The 23,093-nt window shown below is 38.6% G+C and overlaps 2 protein-coding genes and 1 long non-coding RNA gene across 3 annotated transcripts in view; all 3 read left to right on the plus strand.

Moving 5' to 3' along the window:
• LOC113043506 (uncharacterized) overlaps positions 1–15,896 on the plus strand; it is a 34,420-nt gene extending 18,524 nt beyond the window's left edge. The window contains exons 2-3 of the long non-coding RNA XR_003275741.1: positions 15,650–15,773; positions 15,878–15,896. This is a non-coding gene — a long non-coding RNA (uncharacterized LOC113043506). The remainder of the gene's footprint in view (positions 1–15,649; positions 15,774–15,877) is intronic.
• Positions 8,162–8,899, plus strand: LOC113043503 (C-C motif chemokine 22-like). Its single transcript, XM_026202937.1, has 3 exons — positions 8,162–8,222; positions 8,394–8,517; positions 8,626–8,899. Exons 1-3 carry the CDS (start codon positions 8,162–8,164, stop codon positions 8,756–8,758), a joined length of 318 nt encoding a protein of 105 aa, XP_026058722.1. The 3' UTR covers positions 8,759–8,899.
• Positions 15,897–22,210: 6,314 nt separating the features above from the next.
• Positions 22,211–23,093, plus strand: part of LOC113042854 (monocyte chemotactic protein 1B-like) — a 1,615-nt gene continuing 732 nt past the window's right edge. Inside the window, exons 1-3 of the mRNA XM_026201843.1 lie at positions 22,211–22,271; positions 22,464–22,584; positions 22,687–22,802. Coding sequence (XP_026057628.1) covers positions 22,211–22,271; positions 22,464–22,584; positions 22,687–22,802 — 298 coding nt within the window. The remainder of the gene's footprint in view (positions 22,272–22,463; positions 22,585–22,686; positions 22,803–23,093) is intronic.

The following is a 23,093-nucleotide window of genomic DNA, read 5'->3' on the forward strand; positions in this document are numbered from 1 at the left end:
ATTCAAGCCCCTGCCCCTTTAATCCCCAACGCTAAAGAACACTTTCAGTCCAATCTTGGGGCCCCTGGACCGCGAAGGCATTTGTTTCACATCCTCATTGTGGGCCAAGCTCCCCTAAAGTTTAATAACTTTTTTAACTTAGAGTTTACTACTAACTTTAATAAAACACTCCTGAATCAGTTAATCAAGGTCTTTGGGTTTATTGTAAGCAAGGGTTGAAAGTTTAGTGTCTGATATTTGGTCACCGCACAATTCAGATGTGATCATTAAAATCTTCACATCAGCACTGAACCTGACAGGCCTGAGAAAAAATAAACTATATTCTGTTTTCCTGAAGCACATTTAAAGTGAATTTGAAAGAAAAGTCCCTTTCCCTTTCTTACATGAACAACAAAGCAGTAAAAGGATGAGGAAAAGTAAGAGCTAAAAACAGCTCTGATTCTACATCTTTGATTATCAGAACTGGATTTACATGAATGTCTTTATGAGGAATATGGCTATGCATAAAAGAGTGCATTTCAAGTCAAAACTCAACTTCTTACATTTCAAGCTCTCTGCACAATTCATACAAACTTTATATTTAGAAATGGATTGATAAGTATGTTGTTTGATAAAATATCTCATATAATTTGGTGCCCCGTAAGTTATTTTGTACACATCAGTGTGATGCCAAGTATAAAGCTACACAAATGTTTTTTTTTTTTTTTTGTATGGCTCCCAGTTAACCGCCTTGAAGTGATTTATTTGTTTCATTTGTGAAATGCTGACTGTGTAGTGACTTTTGTATGGATAATACCAGGTTGGTTTATTTTGGCAAGATCATATGAAAATAAATTCATTTTGTGATTTATGCAACAGATTTATACACAAGAAGAACTTTGACAGAGTGCAGCTCCGTAGCCAGCTATGAGGTCAAGTCAAGTCAAGTCACCTTTATTTATATAGTGCTTTAAACAAAATACATTGTGTCAAAGCAACTGAACAACATTCATTAGGATAACAGTGTGTCAATAATGCTAAATGACAGTTAAAGGCAGTTCATCATTGAATTCAGTGATGTCATCTCGGTTCAGTTAAATAGTGTCTGTGCATTTATTTGCAATCAAGTCAACGATATCGCTGTAAATGAAGTGACCCCAACTAAGCAAGCCAGAGGCGACGGCGTCAAGGAACTGAAACTCCATCGGTGACAGAATGGAGAAAAAAACCTTGAGAGAAACCAGGCTCAGTTGGGGGCCAGTTCTCCTCTGATCAGACGAAACCAGTAGTTCAATTCCAGGCTGCAGCAAAGTCAGATTGTGCAGAAGAATAATCTGTTTCCTGTGGTCTTGTCCTGGTGGTCGTCTGAGACAAGGTCTTTACAGGGGATCGGTTTCTGGGACTCTAGTTGTCCTGGTCTCCGCTGTCTTCCAGGGATGTAGAGGTCCTTTTAGGTGCTGATCCACCATCTGGTCTTTATACGTACTGGATCTGGATACAGACTGGATCTGGTGGCTATGATGACCTCGGAATAAGAGAGAAACAGACTAATATTAGCGTAGATGCCATTCTTCTAATGATGTAGCAAGTACATTGGTTGCTATGGGAAGTGTTCCCAGTTCCGGTTTACCTAATTAATGCAGCCTAAAAATCCTTTAACGGATTTGGATATTAAAAGCATATTAGTATGTTATGTGTAAGCCTGGTTAAAGAGATGGGTCTTTAATCTAGATTTAAACTGCAAGAGTGTGTCTGCCTCCCGAACAATGTTAGGTAGGTTATTCCAGAGTTTAGGCACCAAAGTTTCCCAAAGTGTTGTAGATGATAAAACCATGCTTAAAGTTACTGTTGACTGTAACTATTACATTACAATTTGCAATGGACTATTTAAATTATAATTTAATTCTAAACCAAAAATCAATAAAAAACAAAAATGTACAGAAAGTTTCTGAGAAGCTCATGTTGTCTTGTAAGTTTCTAAAAGGACCTTGTAGATTTCCAGATGGATCTTTAGAACTTTCCAGAGACTCCCCTTTTCTAATTGTCTTGAGGAATGCACTTGCTGGTTTGTAAATGTCAATTATGATTTGAGAAATGTAACAAAAAGCAATTGAGGAGAAATATAGTTGAGAAGTTGAACTGAATTACACTGAAATACTTGTTAATACCAGATCTGTTAAGCATTTAAATGTAAACTAAAGAGGGCAATGTGAAAGTAGTCAAGTGTAAAGGATATAGAATTTGAATAATTTTGATATTGCTTATTCTAAATGATTAATTGGGATAAAACGGGACACTGAAATAAACTAAATGAAAATGTTAATGTAGCATCTGTCACGACCGGGATTCAAGGAAACACGGAGAGAGAACCAATTGCGAGTAAGTCTTTATTTAAGGGAGCAGAGCACCACACCCCTGTGGTCAAGGCGGAAGCCCTCCAGGGCGGAGCAGTAGACCACCAATCCTTGTGGTCAGCGCGAAAGCCCCCCAGGGCGGAGCAGAATACCACCACATCCTTGTGGTCGATCCACAAAGTCCCCAGGGCGGATCAGAAGACCACCCCTTCCGTGCGGCCGGATCAACGGGAGGACGAAACTCTGGTAATCCTATGGTGTTTCTAATGGATTCCAGATGATCGGTGCTGACCTGGCTCTGCTCATGAAGATTATTGGTGACTTGCATCTGTTCATGAAGGTCCCCGGTGACTTGACTCAGTCCTTGAAGGTCCCCTGTGACTTGACTCAGTCCTTGAAGATCACCAGCGACTTGACCCAACTCTGAAAGGTACACGATGACTAGCCTTGTCTCTGGAAAGTCCATGGTACCTAGCCCTGACTCTGGAGGGTCATCGGTGACTAGCCCTGACTCTGGAGGGTCATCGGTGACTAGCCCTGACTCTGGAGGGTCATCGGTGACTAGCCCTGACTCTGGAGGGTCAACGGTGACTAGCCCTGACTCTGGAGGGTCATCGGTGACTAGCCCTGACTCTGGAGGGTCAACCGGAACCTCACTCATCTCTGAAAATTCAACGGTCACCTGACTCGACTCTGGAAGGTCAACAGGAACTAGCCCTGGCTCTGGAGGGTCGACGGTGACTAACCCTGACTCTGGAGGGTCGACGGTGACTAACCCTGACTCTGGAGGGTCGACGGTGACCAACCCTGACTCTGGAGGGTCGACGGTGACTAACCCTGACTCTGAAAGGTCAACGGTGACTAACCCTGACTCTGGAGGGTCCATGAGCACCTGACTCGACTCTGGAAGGTCAACCGGAACCTGACTCGACTCCGTAAAGTCAATGGGCACCTGACTCTACTCTGGAAGGTCAACAGGAATCTGAATTGATTCTGGGGGGTCAACTGGAACCTGACTCGACTCTGGGGGGTCAACTGGAACCTGACTCGACTCTGGGGGGTCAACTGGAACCTGACTCGACTCTGGAGAGACCACTGGAACCTGACTCGACTCCGGAGGGTCTGTAATCCCGTGCAGCGGCGCTGGGCAAGCAGCCATCTTGGGCCATGACTCTGGACAGGCGGCCATCTTGTGCTGTGGTGCTGGGCTGGCTACCATCTTGTGCTGTGGCGCTGGACCGGTGGCCAACTTGGGCATCGGCGCTGGGTTAGCGGCCATCTTGTGCTGTGGCACTATATTGGCGGCTATCTTGTGCTGTGGCGCTGGATTGGCGGCCATCTTGTGCTGTGGCGCTGGACTGGCAGCCATCTTGGGCCATGACACTGGGCTGGCAGCCATCTTGTGCTGTGGCGCTGGCCTGGCAGCAATCTGGTGCGTTGGTCTGATCTGTCTGATCCAAGGAAACACAGAGAGAGAACCAATTGCGAGTAAGTCTTTATTTAAGGGATAATCCAAAAAGCATAAACAGTCCAGGCAGGAGTCACTAGGAAACATCCATCCAAAACATAAACACAACAAGAAGACAAGGCAAGGGCACAAACTGACGGACATGAATAAATAAGGACTACGTAACACATACTAAGACAGACCGGGTTAAATACTCAAGGAGAGACAAACGCTAATGGGAATTAGACAGAGTGTAATGATTAGTAACTAGTGACAGCTGGGTGCAAATTAAGCAAAGGACGTGAGGGATGTGATTCATAAAGTGACAGACACCGTGGGGAAGGAGGACACCTAGTGGATTCCCAGGGAATACAACCCAGACACTGTGACAGTATCTTATTCATTCTTTTGTAACTTTTTTACAGAAAGCTTGGAGATCTGCAGGATTTCTTTTTGATTCATTGTTCATTGATCGTATGAGAAGCCTGATGTCTTCTGTTTCTGGTGCCCTTCTGCTGTGAGCAGATGATCTTGAGGACTGTTTTATTTTCAGATTATTTATTTAGCTCTTAGCTTTACTTGTTGCAATTTAGTGTTGCCACTTATTCTCAAAAACCTTTGTCTTTTTTGTGCATGGAAAAAAAACTGATACATGAGATTTTTTAAATTTGATATATTTTAGTACTTGATGTGGTACAATCAAAGTGCTGTTTAGAGATCACTAATGTGGAGATTTTTCTGAAACAGGGGACTTTCTTACTACTGGCGCGGCATAATTTGTTCTAGAAACTAACTGCAAATGAGAAGCTGTTTTTTTTTTTCTTAGAGAGCAGGGGTTCTTGCTCCTATTTCTGGTGGTCGAACATCTTGAGTTAGGTGTTTTAATTAAACAAACCTAAACCAGTTCATCAATCAAGGTCTTTTGGTTTATATGTGAGTACGGAGTCAAGGTTAAGCACTTGATATATGATGACAGCAAAATTCTGATTTAATCATTAAAATCTTCAGATTTAGTTAATTAAATGCTGAGATTGACAGGCAAGGAAAACAGGAAGCTGTGTGGAGTTTTTCTGAAGCATGTTTTCACTGAATCTGAAAGAAAAGTACTTGGCACATTTTCAAATGAGTGACAAAGCTGAAAACGAATGAGAAAAAGAAAGAACTAAAAACACATATTCATAGTGTATATTCAAACCTTGTGTTGTTTCCAATTTGTATATAAATTATTTTAGTGACAGAATAATTCATGTGATTTTTAAATAAAATATCAATGATGATCATAATGTTTTTATCCTCTATTGCATATTGCATTTTATTCAAATGCATGTATCATGAAGAAACAAAGCATTTGTTTTACATAGCTGTCAGACTTATTAATTGTATAAAAATGACAAACATATTGCATATTGTATAAAAATGGCAACATATTTCCCTTCTCATGTAAGAATTAAAATACTATATTCTTGGTATTGATAGAATTAGACATTTTTAATATAGACAGTATATAGATTGATATACAATGTTTTTCATGGTACTGTCCTGCAGTCATGGCATGACAAAAGCTAAAAGATGAATCTGGAATATAGATCAGGGGTTCTCAAACCTGTCCTGGAGGTGAATGAGGAGCAGGTGGGTGTGATTAGTATTCAGGTGAGGGCGTGCGCTGTGATTGGGTGGTGTTGGAGCCTGGCATGTCTGTAACAATAAGATTACAAGATGACAATTTGGAATGGACTGCTTGCATTATAATTGTATCCTAAAACAAAAATCAATAAAGAAAGAAAATGTACAGAAAGCTTCTGAGAAACTCATCTTGTCTTATTGTCTATATCAGTGGTTTTCAACCTGTGGTCCGCGGTGGTATTGCAGGTGGGCCGCCAATTATTTTCTGTTCATTTCCAGTCCATTCTAGGGCTGTGCGATTAAAAGAAAACGTCCTAAAATCACGATTTGAGCGTGCGCATATGCCTAACTCCAGGTTCACACACTGTCTGTGATGCGCCTTTTTTCTGAGCCAATGTTGACGGATCAGAGCGTTCTCACTGCGGTAAAAGGCTAGAAATAAAAACGTGCGAAAATAATTCATGTCTAACACATGAGCATAGAGTGAATTTGTTAGTGAACAGGATGCAGTTTAAGTGAGAGGAGACACATTTTAAGTGTGCACACTCTCTCCTCGCAAAGCAGCGTGTATCTGAGCAAGCACGACTGGTTTTGTGACAGAGCAAAGGAAATCTGCTGCGAACAGAGAGATTCGCACTCGTGCATTATTTTAATGTGCTTTCGCGTTATATTTATGCGCTCTCACTGTTGACCGCATACACATACTGTATACACACTGCAAACACCTGAGGCACCGCTACAATTAATGAGCTCTATGAACAATGCATGGCAAAAAAGAAAAAAAAAGTCCCTGTCTACAGGATTTTTTTATTTATTTATTTATTTTTTTGCCAAAAGTCTATACATTTTTTTACATCTTCACTATAGTGATAATTTTGACTTATGTCTGTTCTAGAGATGTTACAACTTTTTGATAAAGCTCTGATTGGTTTTCTTTTGGAAATATGTTTCAAATTAATCCTGAATGCATTTATGACTGTAAAAGCACAATTGCAAAATTGATAAAAAAAATCGCGATAGTTTTTTTTTGGCCATATCGCACAGCCCTAGTTTATTCAATAAATATAGTTTAAAATCTAGCTTCTGAGTACTAAGTTATTAACCCAACAATAGCGGGGTCAGTTAATTTTTTTGAAGTGGGCCGCGCAAACATATGTGTTTGGTTGTGTGGGCCGCGAGTTGAAAAAGGTTGGGAACCACTGGTCTATATTGTTTCTCAAAGGACCTTGTTGATCAAAAATTTCTGGAGACTCCACTTTTTTTCTTTTACTCAAAAAAGAAAGAAAGAAACAAACAAACAAAGAAAAAAGATTGGTTAATTATTATTTATTTGATAGATAGGGTTTTAAAGTGAATAGCTGACTCCTAAGTAAATCACACCATTTTTTCTCATTAAATGAAAATAAACAGCTGCCCTCTTTTCATTAGTTCTGCATATTTTAGTTCAAATAAAACATTTGAGCCCCTGTCCCTGTAATTGCTGGAAAATAAAGGAAGCTGATGTGTGTTGTTTTCCTCAAGCACATGTTCAGTGAATCTGAAAGAAAAGTACCTAGTAACGTCAACTATCCTACATGGCCAGAAAGCAGAAAATGGATGAGAAAAAAGGAAGAGCTAAAAACAGCTCCCGTTCTGCAATGTTGATACCCAGAAATGGATTTACATGAATGTGTTTATGAGGAATATGTCTCTGACTGTGTATATAAGAGGATGCTCAGACGTTATTCTGGACACAACAGCTCTGAGATCTTCAAGCTCTACAGAACTTCTACAGATTCTTTCTGTCATTGTGAAGAAACTTCTTCAGAATCAGAATCAGAATCAGAATCAGAATGAGCTTTATTGCCAGGTATGTTTACACATACGAGGAATTTGTTTTCGTGACAGAAGCTCCGCAGTACAATAGAATGACAGCGACAGAACATAAAACACATAATAAAAGAATAAAAAATACAAATATGTAGACAGTGAATGACAATATACAAATGACAATTGTAGGCAGGTATATTACAAAGTGAAGTTATGTATGTACATATATATTGTGTGCAAAATTTAAGTGTATACTAAGTATGTGTGTTAGATAAATAAAGTGTGTGTGTATATAAATATAAAGTGTAGTGTGTTCGCCATTATTGTCAGCTGTTCATAAGATGGATTGCCTGAGGGAAGAAACTGGTCCTGTGTCTGGTCGTTCTAGTGCTCAGTGCTCTGTAGCGTCGACCAGATGGCAACAGTTCAAAGAGGGAGTGTGCTGGATGTGAGGGGTCCAGAGTGATTTTGACAGCCCTTTTTCTCACTCTGGATAAGTACAGTTCTTGAATAGATGGGAGAGTTGAACCGATGATTCGCTCAGCAGTCCGGACTACTCTCTGTAGTCTACTGAGGTCAGATTTAGAAGCTGAGCTGAACCAGACAGTTACTGAAGTGCAGAGGATGGATTCAATGATGGTGGAGTAGAACTGTTTCAGCAGCTCCTGTGGCAGGTTAAACTTCCTCAGCTGGCGGAGAAAGTACAACCTCTGCTGGGCCTTTTTTACAATGGAGTCAATGTGAATGTCCCACTTCAGGTCCTGAGAGATGGTGGTTCCCAGGAACCTGAATGACTCCACTGCAGTCACAGGGCTGTTCATGATGGTGAGTGGGGGGAGTGCAGGGGGGTTTCTCCTGAAGATGGATCAATGCAGAACTTTCTCCCCGCAATTGTCTGAAGCCTGAAGGGAAAAACAAAAACATGATTTAATTCAAAGACTTTTGAAGAATGAGAAGCCTAAAGTGTTTGCTGTTCGTGATCTTCTGCTCTCTGCAGATGACTTCAAGCGGTGAGGGCTGTTTTCCATTTTGAATCAAGACAAAATGTAATGTTTTCAGAATATTTATGGAAGTTTTAGTTGCATTTGTTGCATTTGGTGATTTTAAAATATTGTTATAACAGCATATAATCTTTTTGCATGAGTACACATATTTGATAATCACATATCTTCATATTTCAGCTAACCTGGCAAATGAAGTGGCAAACTCAGAGTGTTGTGGAGAGTTCAGTAATGTGAAGGTTCCTGTGAAACTGGTGACGTCTTACTATTGGACCAGCAGCATCTGTCCCATACGCGCTATTGTGTGAGTGTCATCTTAACTATTATTTAATTTTCAAACTAGAAAGTAAACATCAACTCGACACTCTTCTGAAGTCTTTGAATTAAATCATGTTTTTGTTTTTCCCTTCAGGCTTCAGACAATTGCGGGGAGAAAGTTCTGCATTGATCCAGAGACCCCCTGGGTGAAGAGTCATATTGAAACAGTGGACAAAAGAACAACAACTACAGAATCCAATGCTACAAAAACATCTGCTAAAGAATAAACTTCTGCTGCATTGACAACTGTTACTACAGCAAAGACTCAGAGCCTTACAGTCTAAAAGAAGCTACACTGTTTCTATTTGATCTCTGCATATCATACTGTATGTACAATCATATTTCTGATGTGTATATGAATATATATTTTCCAAGTAATGTATGTAAATAAATCCAGCTTTTTTTATAAAATATAAATTAATTTTAAAAAATATCGTCATTCTTTTTTCCTTTTATGAATGTAGTGTTTATTCTTTATTTAGATTGTATTTAAACTTAAACTTGTGATACAAAACATTTAGTAAATAAATATGAAACAAAAGAAAATCTAATAAATAAATTAAAGACATTTGTGCAAATCCTTGTATCACACAATTACTTATATAACTGTAAATGCTTCAAAAAGACTTTTACACACAAATATGTTTTTTATGGGTGTTTATTCAGAGTCACCTCTTCATTAATAAATCATTTTATTGCAATCTAATATGGATCAAATGCAAAGTGAAGAAGTTTGTTACTCTGATGCAATTGAGGTTTCATGTTGAGCGCTTAAAATTCCTCCTCAAATGTGAGATTAGCAAAACTGATCTGAACCAAAATATACTTTACATTGCTTTATAATAAAGAGACGCAAATGTTATGGAAAAGTTATGAATGAGAGATTTTTTTTTCTTCTTCTTCTTCTTCTTATTAAATTTATATGGTGCAACACCATTTATTTCATTCACAATAACTCTGCTGACTTATTTCTTGTAAAAGCGGTCTCTATAGACTTTATATGGTTCAGTATATAGAGGTTTATTATTCTTATTAGTCTCATAACTTCATCATGTTTGTTAAAAAGCTATGTGTCCTTAAGCTTCAAGGTGCCAAGCATGTGCCACACCCCTCTTGGCTTGTTAATTTACGATTAACTTCTAGCTCCACCCCCTGATCTCAAGCCAATTAGGACACTATAAATAGCACCTGTGCCCACAGCACCTTTATTCGGGGACGTGTTGCGAGTCGCCGGAGTGCTGAAGATCCTACAGCTTTGCTGGTCATTAGATTTATTTCTGTTGTTTATTTGCTAATCTCTAGACGTGTTTCTGTTTAGTTAAATAGTACTGTCCTCCGTGAAGCTCTTGCCGGTGAGGGAGCCAAGTGGGGGGCAGGACTTCCTGGTTTGAGACGCGGATCAGGACGACGATTGACGAGAGCGTCGAGGCGCTAAAGACAAACAACAGTCGAGCCGGAGCAGGAGGAAACGTCAGGACAAATTAATAGATTATAAAAGGACAAAACCGGAATGGTTCTTGAGTTGAAGTAGGTGGACCTAATGGTCGATTCTTCGGATGATGGAAATCAAGATATGGACTTTCAAGAAGTACGATATAATAAAAGGAAAAAAGGAAGTAACATGGGTGATGAGTCTGAATATGAAAAAATATGTAACGTTACAAGTAAAATCAGGGATTCAGGGCAAAGGATGATGAGAAACCGTGAGGAAAAGGAAATGAAAGTTATGATTACATTTGTCAAACAAGCAGAGCAATACATGCATCCTGTTAAATTATCAAAAGCGATAGAAAAAGAAGTGGGGTCAGTGAAAGGGCTAGCATGTTTGAGCAATGGAAGAGTCTTGATTAAATGTAAAGATGAAAATCAGAAAGCAAAGATTCTAAAACCGAAAACACTAGGTGGTGGTAAAATAAGTTGTGCTGGAATAGATGTGAAGAAATGTGGCGTTATTTCAGCAGTACCCTTAAATGTATATGGGAGACGTAAAAGGAAACTTGATTTGAAGTTGCTTTGGCTAGAAGATTGACGACATGGAAAAATAATGAAAAATGTGATCGTCTTTCTGTGCTGTTACACTTTGAAGATAATAATCTACCAGTCAAGGTGAAGCTAGGTTTCATGAGTTATGTGGTACGGGAGTATCTACCCCCTCCTTTGAGTTGTTATAAGTGTCAGCGCATAGGTCATACTGCTGCTGTTTGCAAAGGGAAAATGCGGTGTGCAAAATGTGGAGGGGAGCATGAATAAGAGAAATTTAATGAAGAAGTGGCAAATTAGATGGGACAGTAGTAGCACAGGGAGATGGTCTTATAGTATCACACAGACCGTAGGCAGGATACATTGTCAGGGAAGAAATAGAAAAGTATTGCTGTCTAGGTTAAGATTGGGACATACTGGGTTAAACTCAAAACTGGCAATAATGGGGCTACATGAAAGTGGATTGTGACGTGTGTGGTGTATTTGAAAATGTATTTCATGTATTATTTATTTGTAGTAAATATAATATTTTCCGGGATGTTTTGTTCAGTCATCTGACGAATGGAGAGGATAGAATGAAGAATGAGGATATTTTAGGAAAAGGATTAATGGATAGACAGATGTATAGAGCACTAATTACGTTTATATATGATTCAGGTTTGGCATTTAGAATATGATATACTTGAAATGTTGAACCTGCCATGGAGGCTGAGTGTGGACGGAGGAGCTGAACACGCAGCGCCGGATGAAGCTCAATGAAACCTCAATTGCAGGTATGATAAATAATTATGATTTATGTGGGATGATAGAGTAGGGTTCAACCTGGAAACCTAGTTAATGGTCCAAAAGTGAAAGAAGGAAGAGGAAATAGTTTTAAACTTCAGACTTATCACCCAAGGATAATTTGCCACCCAACACAGTAGGTGGCGATATTGCTCCTTTGGAGTTAATCGCCATTAAACAGAGGAAGCACCTTTATTCTGGTGCACATGGATCATAGGCAGTAAAAGAAATGGACACAGCGACCCCATTGGAACTCAATTGAGACAAGTGAAGCCCATTTTTAGCGTTTTTTAGCACTTCCGTTTCTGACGCGCAGACTCAAACGAAGCTTGACGACGTCAGCAACCTGTCTGCCAGATGTAAATGTTCTTGTAGCTGTGCGTGCAAACTGCCATCGTTAATCTTGCAGAGACGGCGAGCTTGAGCGGGGAGTTCTTTGTCCTGAGTGAGCAGGAGTAAGTATTCTGATTAATTATTTTGTATAGTATTTTAAAATGTAACGCCAGTGAGCCATATTAAGTTAATTGCCTGCGAGCTTCTCCTCCTGTCTGTACGGTAATACGACAGAGAGTCGAGTGGTTCTGACGCAATCGTTAGCCTATTTTTTACAAAAACTGTTTATACGGGGCCATAATGTAACATAGAAGGTAATGGAGCCCTTTATACATTGTCGTGTATCTTTAGAAATAAATAATGGACAAACGGAGTCTTTAAACGCCTCAGATGTAAAGTTATTCGCTGTCAAAGTGACGCCAAAATGAATGGGGGTCAATGGGAATGCTAACGCATGTGAAGTTCTGCTAAAAGATGGCAGCCCCCACCCGACTTCAACTTCCGGTCGAGTTCCTTGCCCCTTGACATGGATGCACTGTGCAGAGGACGGAGTTCTTTTTCCTTTGTTTTTCCCTGCGTGTGTGTATTTGACCATGTAAGTGCTTTTGTTTGACACTTAATTATTATTCTGTTTTTCTTAAGTTTGTCCTAAGTGTGTTTATTTTGCTGTATTTCCTGCTTAAGCATGTTCTTTAGATATGTATTTGAGATTTATAGTATGAGTAGATGGCCTTATGCACTGTTTAAATTACATTTTCTCCTGTGAATTCAATGTTATGTTTATTGTTAACTAAATCACAGTAATTCTGTCATTTTTGTAGAAACCACACGCTTATACACATACACCCCTGCATACACACCCATACCTAATACCTGCTGAAGAAGGAAAATAAAGACATTAACATCAGAGTGACTGGACCTGTTCTTATTGACAGCCCCATTGGCTTCAAGCTAGCTACCTAAACATCGTCCTACTCCTTTTCAATGTTCATCTCTGCAACCAAGTCATGACAGACCATAGAAAGGAGAAATTATCCAGTATTTAATGGGAAATGGCTTTACTTATTCTTTAATTTCTATAGGTAGATTTATTGTACTTTTATTACTCTAGAATATATTTTTATAATTAATGTTTATTTTGGTTAAATTGTTTTCTCTTTATACCAGCTGTATGAAACATGTTTTTCGTGTTTGTCTATACAAATGAGGTTGCATTGTAGTGTGTGTGTGTGTGTGTGTGTGTGTGTGTGTGTGTGTGTGTGTGTGTGTGGTTTTTTTTTTTTTTTTTTTTTTTCTTTTTTTTTTTTTTTTTTAATAAAAAATAAATAAATTAAATGTTTTCTAAACGTGTCTTCTGATGGTGATATTTGCTTCCTTAAACACCTTTAACATGAACACCGTTAAATTCATGTAAATATTGAATTTCAGGAGAAACGGTATTTAATCTGTCTTGGTCATGATGTGTACACATCATAATATAATACTTCCATCCATTTTCTTGAAATACACACCATATAAAAATATGAAGTCCGTGTTTGAAATTCACATTGATTCCTGAACTTTTTTTTTTTTCATGAACATTACAAGGCCAAAAAAATTGAAAGTTTTGTGTTGCGTTTCTAAAGCATATTTGATTTTATTTTTTTTAATCTGAAAGAAAAGTTGCCATATTTCCACCTGGACGGCAAAACATAAATAAGATCATGCGGAAAAAGGAGCTTAAAGGGACAATAAGTAACTTTTTAGGTATTTTATTATCTAAAATCAATATTTTTATTCATAAATATGCACTCAATGGTGTACAAATACCTATGCCAATGTTTAAACTAATCCTTGTAAATGAAGAATTTATTATCTTTATATACATGGGACGGGTAGGTCGACGGAGGCTTCCATGTAGTTCCGCCATCTTGCAAAACTATAATAGCAGAGAGGGACAAAAAGTACTAAGCCAACGCGTTTCCACAGCGCGTTTTTGGTCAGAGCCAGAAACGCAGGTGCAGAGCAGTGAGAGGCGCTTGAAACTGCACCGGCAAGTTTAAAAGTCTGGATTGCATTCTTATTATGGACCATAAATATGCCGCGCCACAGGAGAAGAAAACATCGTTGCCAAAACAGTCAAAAATAGAACGTAAAAGGAACCGTGACCGTAGATTACAGAAAACAAGAGTTAATGTCGGGGAAGCTTTTTCTAGGTGGAAAGAGCTAATGCTGGATAAAGATTTCAAAAGAGACGCTGAAGTGGCCAGTTTTCTTCTCGACAGGTAAGTCAGTGTTACAATCTATATTATAATATTTTTTTTATATCTAACAATGCATATAATTCAGAAAATATAACGAATAAATTAGACATAACTACTAATTACAATATTTCATGTTTTCCACAGTCAGTAATTCATACTGTAACATTCGTTTGTTAGTTGTCATGTTGCAGTTTGTTTGAAATAACACACCTGTTCACCTGAAGGAAAAACTCGACGAAGTGCTATTAGAAGACATCCCGTCAAAGCTTTTTGGTACATATCGCCTACCGTAGATGCAACGCGCATTTGAAAAAGCGAGGCGCTGGAGAGCAAAATTAGTTTGAATGCAAAATACAATTTCACCACTAGATGGGAGTAATTCCTACTTAGTGCCCCTTTAAAACAACTCTCAATGTGTTCTGACGTTTATTGGACATTTGAAATGAAATTATGTGTTTGTTTTAAGATATCCCATAAAATATAAATGATAAAATTAACATTATTATCCTCAACTATATGCATTTAGATTATCTTTTATTATTATTTAGAAGTCAATGTTAAATGATACTTCAATAATTTGTCAAATTAAATAAAAAATACACACATACAGTATGCAGAGCTAAAGGGCCTGCAATACTCACACCTGGCCTCTTGAGAACTTGCGTATACCACCTGAACTAAGTGCACAAGACTTTCCCAATTCTGAAAAATGCCAAAAGCACTCCTTAAATCCACACTATCTCTAATACTACTTCAGAGTGGTCCAGATGCACAGATACATCTAGATCTGTACTGTAAAAACCAGACTGGTATGATTTTAGTTAGTCTAAAATGTTTACATGCCATTAGGGTTAGAAGACAAATTTTCATTTTAGGCACACTCAAAAAACCCTCAAGTAGATCACAATATTTTTGACTCTAACTGCAAATGAAAAGCAGCCCTTTTTCTTGTTATTATATTTGCATATTTTGATTCTGTGAATTTGTTTAACTGTTACCTGAATTATTCTCACTTCTCTGTTAGACCAACAAGTGTCACTAGAAACAAGAAGTGGTTGTGTTTTCTTAGAGCAAGGGGTTTTTGTTCCAACATCTTATGTTTAGTGTTTTAATTAAACACCTTAAGCAGATTTATATGTGAATAAGTGGTGAAGGTTTAGCACCTGATATTGATAGCAGAATACATAATTGATCATTTAAATATGCTGAGCTTGACAGGCATGGAAAGAGGAAGCTGTGTGTTGTTTTGCTGAGGCTCGTTTTCAGGGAAACTGAAAGAAAAGTACTAGGCACATTTTTACATTAATGACAAAGCAGAACAAAGATGACAGAAATAAAGAGCTAAAACCACCTCTCATTCTTCAATGTTATTACTCAGAACTGGATTTACATGAATGTCTTTTTGAGGAATATGTCTCTGACTGTGTATATAAGAGGATGCTCAGACGTTATTCTGGACACAACAGCTCTGAGATCTTCAAGCTCTACAGAACTTCTACAGATTCTTTCTGTCATTGTGAAGAAATTTCTTGAAGAATGAGAAGCCTGATGTGTTTGCTGTTCGTGGATCTTCTGCTCTCTGCAGATGACTTCAAGCGGTGAGGGCTCTTTTCCATTTTGAATCAAGATAAAATGACAAATTTGTTTTTTTTCAGATTATTTACGCAAGTTTTAGTTGCATTTGTTGCATTTGGTGATTTAAAAATATTGTTATAACAGTTTTATAATCTTTTTGCATGAATACAGATATTTGACATTTCACATATCTTCATATTTCAGCTAACCTGGCAATTGCAGTGGCAAACTCAAAGTGTTGTGGAGACTTCAGTAAAGTGAAGATTCCTGTGAATAAAGTCGTGTCTTACTATCAGACCGACAGCATCTGTGCCAGACGCGCTATTGTGTGAGTGTCATCTTAACTCTTATTTAATTTTTAAAAACTAGAAAGTAAACATTAATGAGACACTCTTCTGAAGTCTTTGACTTAAATCATGTTTTTCCCTTCAGGTTTAAGACAATTGCCGGGGAGAGAGATCTGCATTGATCCACAGACCCCCTGGGTGAAGAGTCATATTGAAACAGTGGACAAAAGAACAATGACTACAGAATCTAATGCTACACAAACAATAACTACAGAGTCTAATGCTAAATCAACAACAAATGCTACAAAAACAACTGCTACAGAATTTAATGCTACAAAAACATCTGCTACAGAATCCAATGCCAAATCAACAACAAATGCTACACAAACATCTGCTACAGAATCTACTTCTGCTGCATTGACAACTGATACTACAGCAAAGACTCAGAGCCGTACAGTCTAAAAGAAACTACACTGTTTCTATTTGATCTCTGCATTTCATACTGTATGTACAATCATATTTCTGATGTGTATATTAATATATATTCTCCAAATAATGTATGTAAATAAATCCAGCTTTTTTAATAAAATATAAATTAATTAAAAAAATATTGTCATTCTTTTTTCCTTTTATGAATGTAGTATTTATTTTTTTATTTAGATTGTATTTAAACTTACTTTAGTTTTATATATGAGGTGTGATACAAAACATTTAGTAAATAAATATTAAACTCAAAAAAATCTAATAAATAAATTAAAGACATTTGTGCAAATCCTTTTATCACACAATTACTTATATAACTGTAAATGCTTCAAAAGACTTTTACACACAAATATGTTTTTTATGGGTGTTTATTCAAGTTATTTTTTTTTTACACTTACATGATGCAACACCATTTATTTATTTGCTCCCTTTGCAACTGATGTGGCAAACTGTTGTGGAGAGCTCTCTAAAGTGAAGATTATTTTGAAACAAGTGAAGTCTTACTACAAGACCAGCAGCAGCTGTCCCAGATGCGCTATTGTGTGAGTATCATCAACATTATCTCATTTTCAAACTGCAAAGCCAATTCATTTTTCCATTACAAAAACTTTAATCAAAAATCTTATTTTTTGTGTCTTTCCTCTCAGGTTTCAGCCAGATCGGAGAAAGAGTTCTGTGCTGATCCAGAGAGCCCCTGGGTGAAGAGTCATGTTGATAAAGTGGACCGTATAAAAGAGGAAACACTATTTCTATTTGACATTTCATATTGTATATTTAATCATTGTGTTATTTCCAATGTGCACATAAAATAATTTGTTTACAGAATCATTTAGGTGATTGGTTCAGTTGTTTTAATAAATATCAGTGATAAAATAATCATAAATGTACTACACTAATGTTTTATTCTCTATTGCATGTATATTACATTATATTAAAATGTTTGTTATTATGAAACAAAGCATTTGTATTAAATATCTCAGTCAGTGTTATGATACAGTATTAAAGTAGATGATAAATGATAAAACAATGCTTAAGATTCTTGCTTTTTTCTGCTGATGTCACAAACTGCCAGATTCAAACTAGTTTTGCACTTTCACAGAAAGACACAATGGATAACTCATAATCACACAAAGGTGCTCAGACAACCTTTTCAAGCTCATAATTCGTTTATTTTATTTTATTGATATCCAAATTATAGTCAAATAAGAAACCAAATAAGAAATTGAATGGCCTTTTCAAGCAACTATATTTTATTATTTTTACAGGTCTATAACAGACCAAACCACAGAGTAACTATATAACTTTATACTGCAAATATGCAAACTAATGTAAACACCTCTTCATACATTAGAATATAACATCACATCAATAGTGGACAAGAAGGAACTGAACAGACAGGGTTTTTAAACACAAGTAAAGTTATCAGGGGAATGGAAACAGGTGGGGATTAATCAATTAAGAAAACGAGGAACAGAACATGACCAAAATAGGGAAAAACATAGTAATAGAAGTTCATGACTATGGAAGTTCACCCCCTCCCGGGAGACAGCTGCAGAGTCAGAGAGACTGAGGATGGAGGTGGAGCCGGAGGGAAGGAGGAGCCTGAGAGAGCCGGAGGGATGTAGTGACGAGGTGAAGCCAAGAGGAATGGAGTCCCGAGGCGGCAGATGGTCAACGACTGACCAAGGTGGAGCCGGAGTGACGAGGGAAACCGGTGGAGCAGGTGGAATGCCGGGCCATGGTGGAGAAGAGGGAGCTAAGAGCTAAGGCGGAGCCGAAAGGTTGGAGGTATTGAGGTGGGGTCCAGGGGTTCGCAGGCTGGAAGTGGAGACAGGGATCCTCACGCCAAGGTGGAGCTGGGAGACTGGAAGTCCCGAGGCGGACCAGAGCGCACAAACTGAGGTGCGCTGACTGAGGTTGTTCCAAATGGCTGGACGGAACCAGAAGAGATGGAGCAGAGGAACTGACTGGTCTAGAAGGAGGCGGGAAAGGGAGGCTGGGAGGGAACACAGGGGGATCAGGGCTGGACGGAACCAGCAGAGACACAGGAGATTCAGGGCTGGATGGAACCAGCGGAGACACAGGAAAATTAGGAATTACCTCCCCAAACCAGTCTATAAGGTCCATTTGAAAAATTCCTCAACATAATATTCAGAAAGCAGTTGCAGCTCACCCTCAGTCGCAGAAGTGTGGGCAGGGCTTTCCTCCACGCCCTCGATCTCCACCAGTAATCCCACGATGCACAGTGTTGCTGGCTCACACACCTGGTGTCTAACTGCTCCAGGCATAGGAGTCGGACTGGTGGGATAGTCATGTCCGGGAAAGAGAGAAAACAAAACAAAAAGAAAGAAAATCGCAGCTAAACACACTTTTTAGGTCCGCTATTTTGTAACACGTGCTGGTGTGTAAATCAAGACACACGACGATGGAGATATACATATAAAAAGTTATTTTAATAATCACTGGAGAATAAGGGCACATCCAACACAAATCTTCAAACATTAGAATATCATCAAAAGTAAATCATTTATCAAAGTAAAATATCCACATATCGTCTATTCAGAGTATATTTTTGTACAAGAATAAAACTGTGAATTGTGTTAATCATTAGATTTAGCTCTGAAATGAAAGGCCTGAAAAAAAGGAAGCTGTGTGTTGTTTTCCTCAAGCACATTTTCAGTGAACTGAAAGAAAAGTACCTTCAAACTCTCTAAGATGGGTAGAAAGCAGAAAAAGATGAGGTAAAGAAAGAGGCTAAAAAACTCTCATTCTGCAATGTTGATACTCAGAAATCCCTATAGACCCCCTGAGGAACAGTTCCACTCATTCTCTACTATAGGAGAGGAAGAATTGTATAAACTTGTTAAATCATCTAAACCAACAACATGTATGTTAGACCCTATACCATCTAAGCTCTTAAAAGAGGTGCTCCCAGAAGTCATAGGTCCTCTTCTGACTATTATTAATTCCTCATTGTCATTAGGATATGTCCCCCAAACCTTCAAACTGGCTGTTATTAAGCCTCTCATAAAAAAACCCACAACTTGACCCCAGAGAACTTGTTAATTATAGACCAATCTCGAATCTCCCTTTTCTGTCCAAGATACTAGAAAAGGTGGTATCCTCACAATTATATTCCTTCTTAGAGAAAAATGGTATATGTGAGGATTTCCAGTCAGGATTTAGACCGTATCATAGTACTGAACTGCTCTCCTTAGAGTTACAAATGATCTGCTCCTTATCATCTGATCGTGGGTGTATCTCTCTATTAGTTTTATTGGATCTTAGTGCTGCGTGTTGACACAATTGACCACAACATTCTTTTTTGCATAGACTTGAACACTTTGTTGGCATCAGTGGAAGTGCATTAGCATTGTTTAAATCGTACTTATATGACCGCCATCAGTTCGTAGCAGTGAATGAAGATGTATCATATCGATCACAAGTGCAGTATGGAGTACCTCAAGGCTCAGTACTAGGGCCGCTACTCTTCACGCTTTATATGTTACCCTTGGGAGATATCATCAGGAAACATGGTGTTAGCTTTCACTGTTATGCTGATGATACGCAGCTCTATATTTCCTCGCAGCCCGGTGACAACACACCAATTTGAAAAACTAATGGAATGCATAGTCGATATAAAAAATTGGATGACGAGTAATTTCTTACTGCTAAATTCAAAAAAACAGAGGTGTTAATCATAGGGCCTAAAAACTCTGCTTGTAATAACCTAGAACACTGTCTAAGACTTGATGGTTGCTCTGTCAATTCTTCGTCATCAGTTAGGAACCTAGGTGTGCTACTTGATCGCAATCTTTCCTTAGAAAGCCACGTTTCTAGCATTTGTAAAACTGCATTTTTCCATCTCAAAAATATATCTAAATTACGGCCTATGCTCTCAATGTCAAATGCAGAAATGTTAATCCATGCATTTATGACTTCAAGGTTAGACTATTGTAATGCTTTATTGGGTGGTTGTTCTGCACGCTTGGTAAACAAACTACAGCTAGTCCAAAATGCAGCAGCAAGAGTTCTTACTAGAACCAGGAAGTATGACCATATTAGCCCGGTCCTGTCACACTGCACTGGCTCCCTATCAAACATCGTATAGATTTTAAAATATTGCTTATTACTTATAAAGCCCTGAATGGTTTAGCACCTCAGTATTTGAATGAGCTCCTTTTACATTATACTCCTCTACGTCCGCTACGTTCTCAAAACTCAATTTGATAATACCTAGAATATCAAAATCAACTGCGGGCGGCAGATCCTTTTCCTATTTGGCGCCTAAACTCTGGAATAACCTACCTAACATTGTTCGGGAGGCAGACACACTCTTGCAGTTTAAATCTAGATTAAAGACCCATCTCTTTAACCTGGCATACACATAACATACTAATATGCTTTTAATATCCAAATCCGTTAAAGGATTTTTAGGCTGCATTAATTAGGTAAACCGGAACCGGAAACACTTCACATAACACCGTACTTTCTACATCATTAGAAGAATGGCATCTACGCTAATATTTGTCTGTTTCTCTCTTGTTCCGAGGTCACCGTGGCCACCAGATCCAGTCTGTGTCCAGATCAGAGGGTCACTGCAGTCACCCGGATCCAGTACGTATCCAGACCAGATGGTGGATCAGCACCTAGAAAGGACCTCTACTGCCCTGAAAGACAGCGGAGACCAGGACAACTAGAGCCCCAGATACAGATCCCCTGTAAAGACCTTGTCTCAGAGGACCACCAGGACAAGACCACAGGAAACAGATGATTCTTCTGCACAATCTGACTTTGCTGCAGCCTGGAATTGAACTACTGGTTTCGTCTGGTCAGAGGAGAACTGGCCCCCAACTGAGCCTGGTTTCTCCCAAGGTTTTTTTTCTCCATTCTGTCACCGATGGAGTTTCGGTTCCTTGCCGCTGTCGCCTCTGGCTTGCTTAGTTGGGGTCACTTCATCTACAGCGATATCTTGACTTGATTGCAAATAAAAACAGACACTATTTAAACTGAACAGAGATGACATAACTGAATTCAATGATGAACTGCCTTTAACTATCATTTTGCATTATTGAGACACTGTTTTCCAAATGAATGTTGTTCAGTGCTTTGACGCAATGTATTTTGTTTAAAGCACTATATAAATAAAGGTGATTGATTGAAATCGATTTACATGATGTCTTTTGTCAGGATCTGGGTCTAGTTTCCTCTTCACCTAGCTCTCTCTCTCTCTCACTTCAGTGCGCGCACAACTGTTGCGCTCTGTCTTCACCGTTGCTCATCGCAATCAGCGCTTCGCTGATTTGCGCTCTCACCTGTGTCTTGTCAATTACTCCAGTCTATTTCTGGCGTTTGTTCTCTCTGTTCTGGGTCGGATTATTGTGTAAGCTATGCCGTTGTGTGATTGTCAACCATAACCCTGTCTTGTCCTATCTTGTGTAGCAGAGCAGCAGCAGCAGCAGCAGCAGCAGCAGCAGCAGCAGCAGCAGCAAGCAGCAGCAGCAGCAGCAGCAGCAAGCGCTGCTCAGCAGCAGCAGCAGCCAGGCAGCAGCAGCAGCAGCAGCAGCAGCACAGCAGCAGCAGCAGTTGCTTAGTGTGCCTGTCCCTGTCCCCAGCCGGAGAGCCTCATCTGGAGTTACTTCTCTCTCGAGTAATCCTTCTCCTTTGCGAGTCCTGTTAGAAAGTTTTTGTTCTGCGCTGCCCCGCCTGGCAGAGGCTCTTCGGTCAAGTTTAAAGAGAATGTTTTTTTTTGTTCCATTTTATGCCATCTACCTTCGGCTGTTTTGTTATAATAAAGGACTGTATTTATTGAAGGCTACCTTTTGCGTTTGGATCTTCTGTAACCTCCACCTGACAGTCTTTGGAGGAATATGTTTATGTCTATGTATATAAGAGGATGCTCCGATGTTATTCTGGACACAACAGCTCTGAGATCTTCAAGCTCTATAGAACTTCTACAGATTATTTCTGTCATTGTGAAGAAACCTCTTGAAGAATGAGAAGCCTGATGTGTTTGCTGTTCCTGGTGATCTGCTCTGTGCAGGTGACTTCAAACGGTGAGGGCTCTCTTCCATTTTTAATTTAGAACAAAAGTGTTGTTTTCAGAATATTTATGACCGGTTTTAATTTGTTGCATTTGGTGATTAAAAAATATAGATATAACAGCTTGAAATCTTCTTAAAAAATGTCTTTTAAATTTTTGCATGAAAAATAGGTTTGTGATGATTCTGAATATCTTCATATTTCAGCTCCCTCTGCAATTGATGCCCAAACTAATTGCTGTTTAGAGTTCAGTAATGTGACGATTCCTGTGAAACGAGTGGTGTCTTTCTATTGGACCAGCAGCAGCTGTCCCAGACGTGCTATTGTGTGAGTGTCATTTTAGCTATTGTTTCATTTTCAGACTGTAAAGTGAACTTCCACTGAACAATCTTCTGAAGTCTTAATTAGAACATTTTTTTTTTTTTTCAGATTTAAGACAAAAGCAGAGAAAGATTTCTGTGTAAATCCAGAGACTTCCTGGGTGAGCAGCCATGTTGATATAGTGGACAAAAGAAACAACTGCTACACGGCCATAAATAATCGTGGTGTGTTTTTTTTTTATTTATTTTTTATTTTTTTATTTATTTTTTTTTACAAGTATTCAGTAGATTGGCAAGTTTATATTGTAATAAAATTATTTTGGGTGTGACTTAATTGTTTCTTAATGCTACCTTGGATAAATCACCCTCCGTTAATTGTGCAGTTTCTAGTTTGATTTGTGATTTATGTCATGAACAGAGTCTTCTTATTTCTGGAAAATAAACCCTTTTTAGTTGATGAGCAGTTTGTGGCATTTTAAAGGAGAATACTGATTATTTCGTTGTAATGATTTCGAA

This window comes from Carassius auratus, chromosome 25 (genome assembly GCF_003368295.1).
Source record: "Carassius auratus strain Wakin chromosome 25, ASM336829v1, whole genome shotgun sequence".
Lineage (NCBI taxonomy): Eukaryota > Metazoa > Chordata > Actinopteri > Cypriniformes > Cyprinidae > Carassius > Carassius auratus.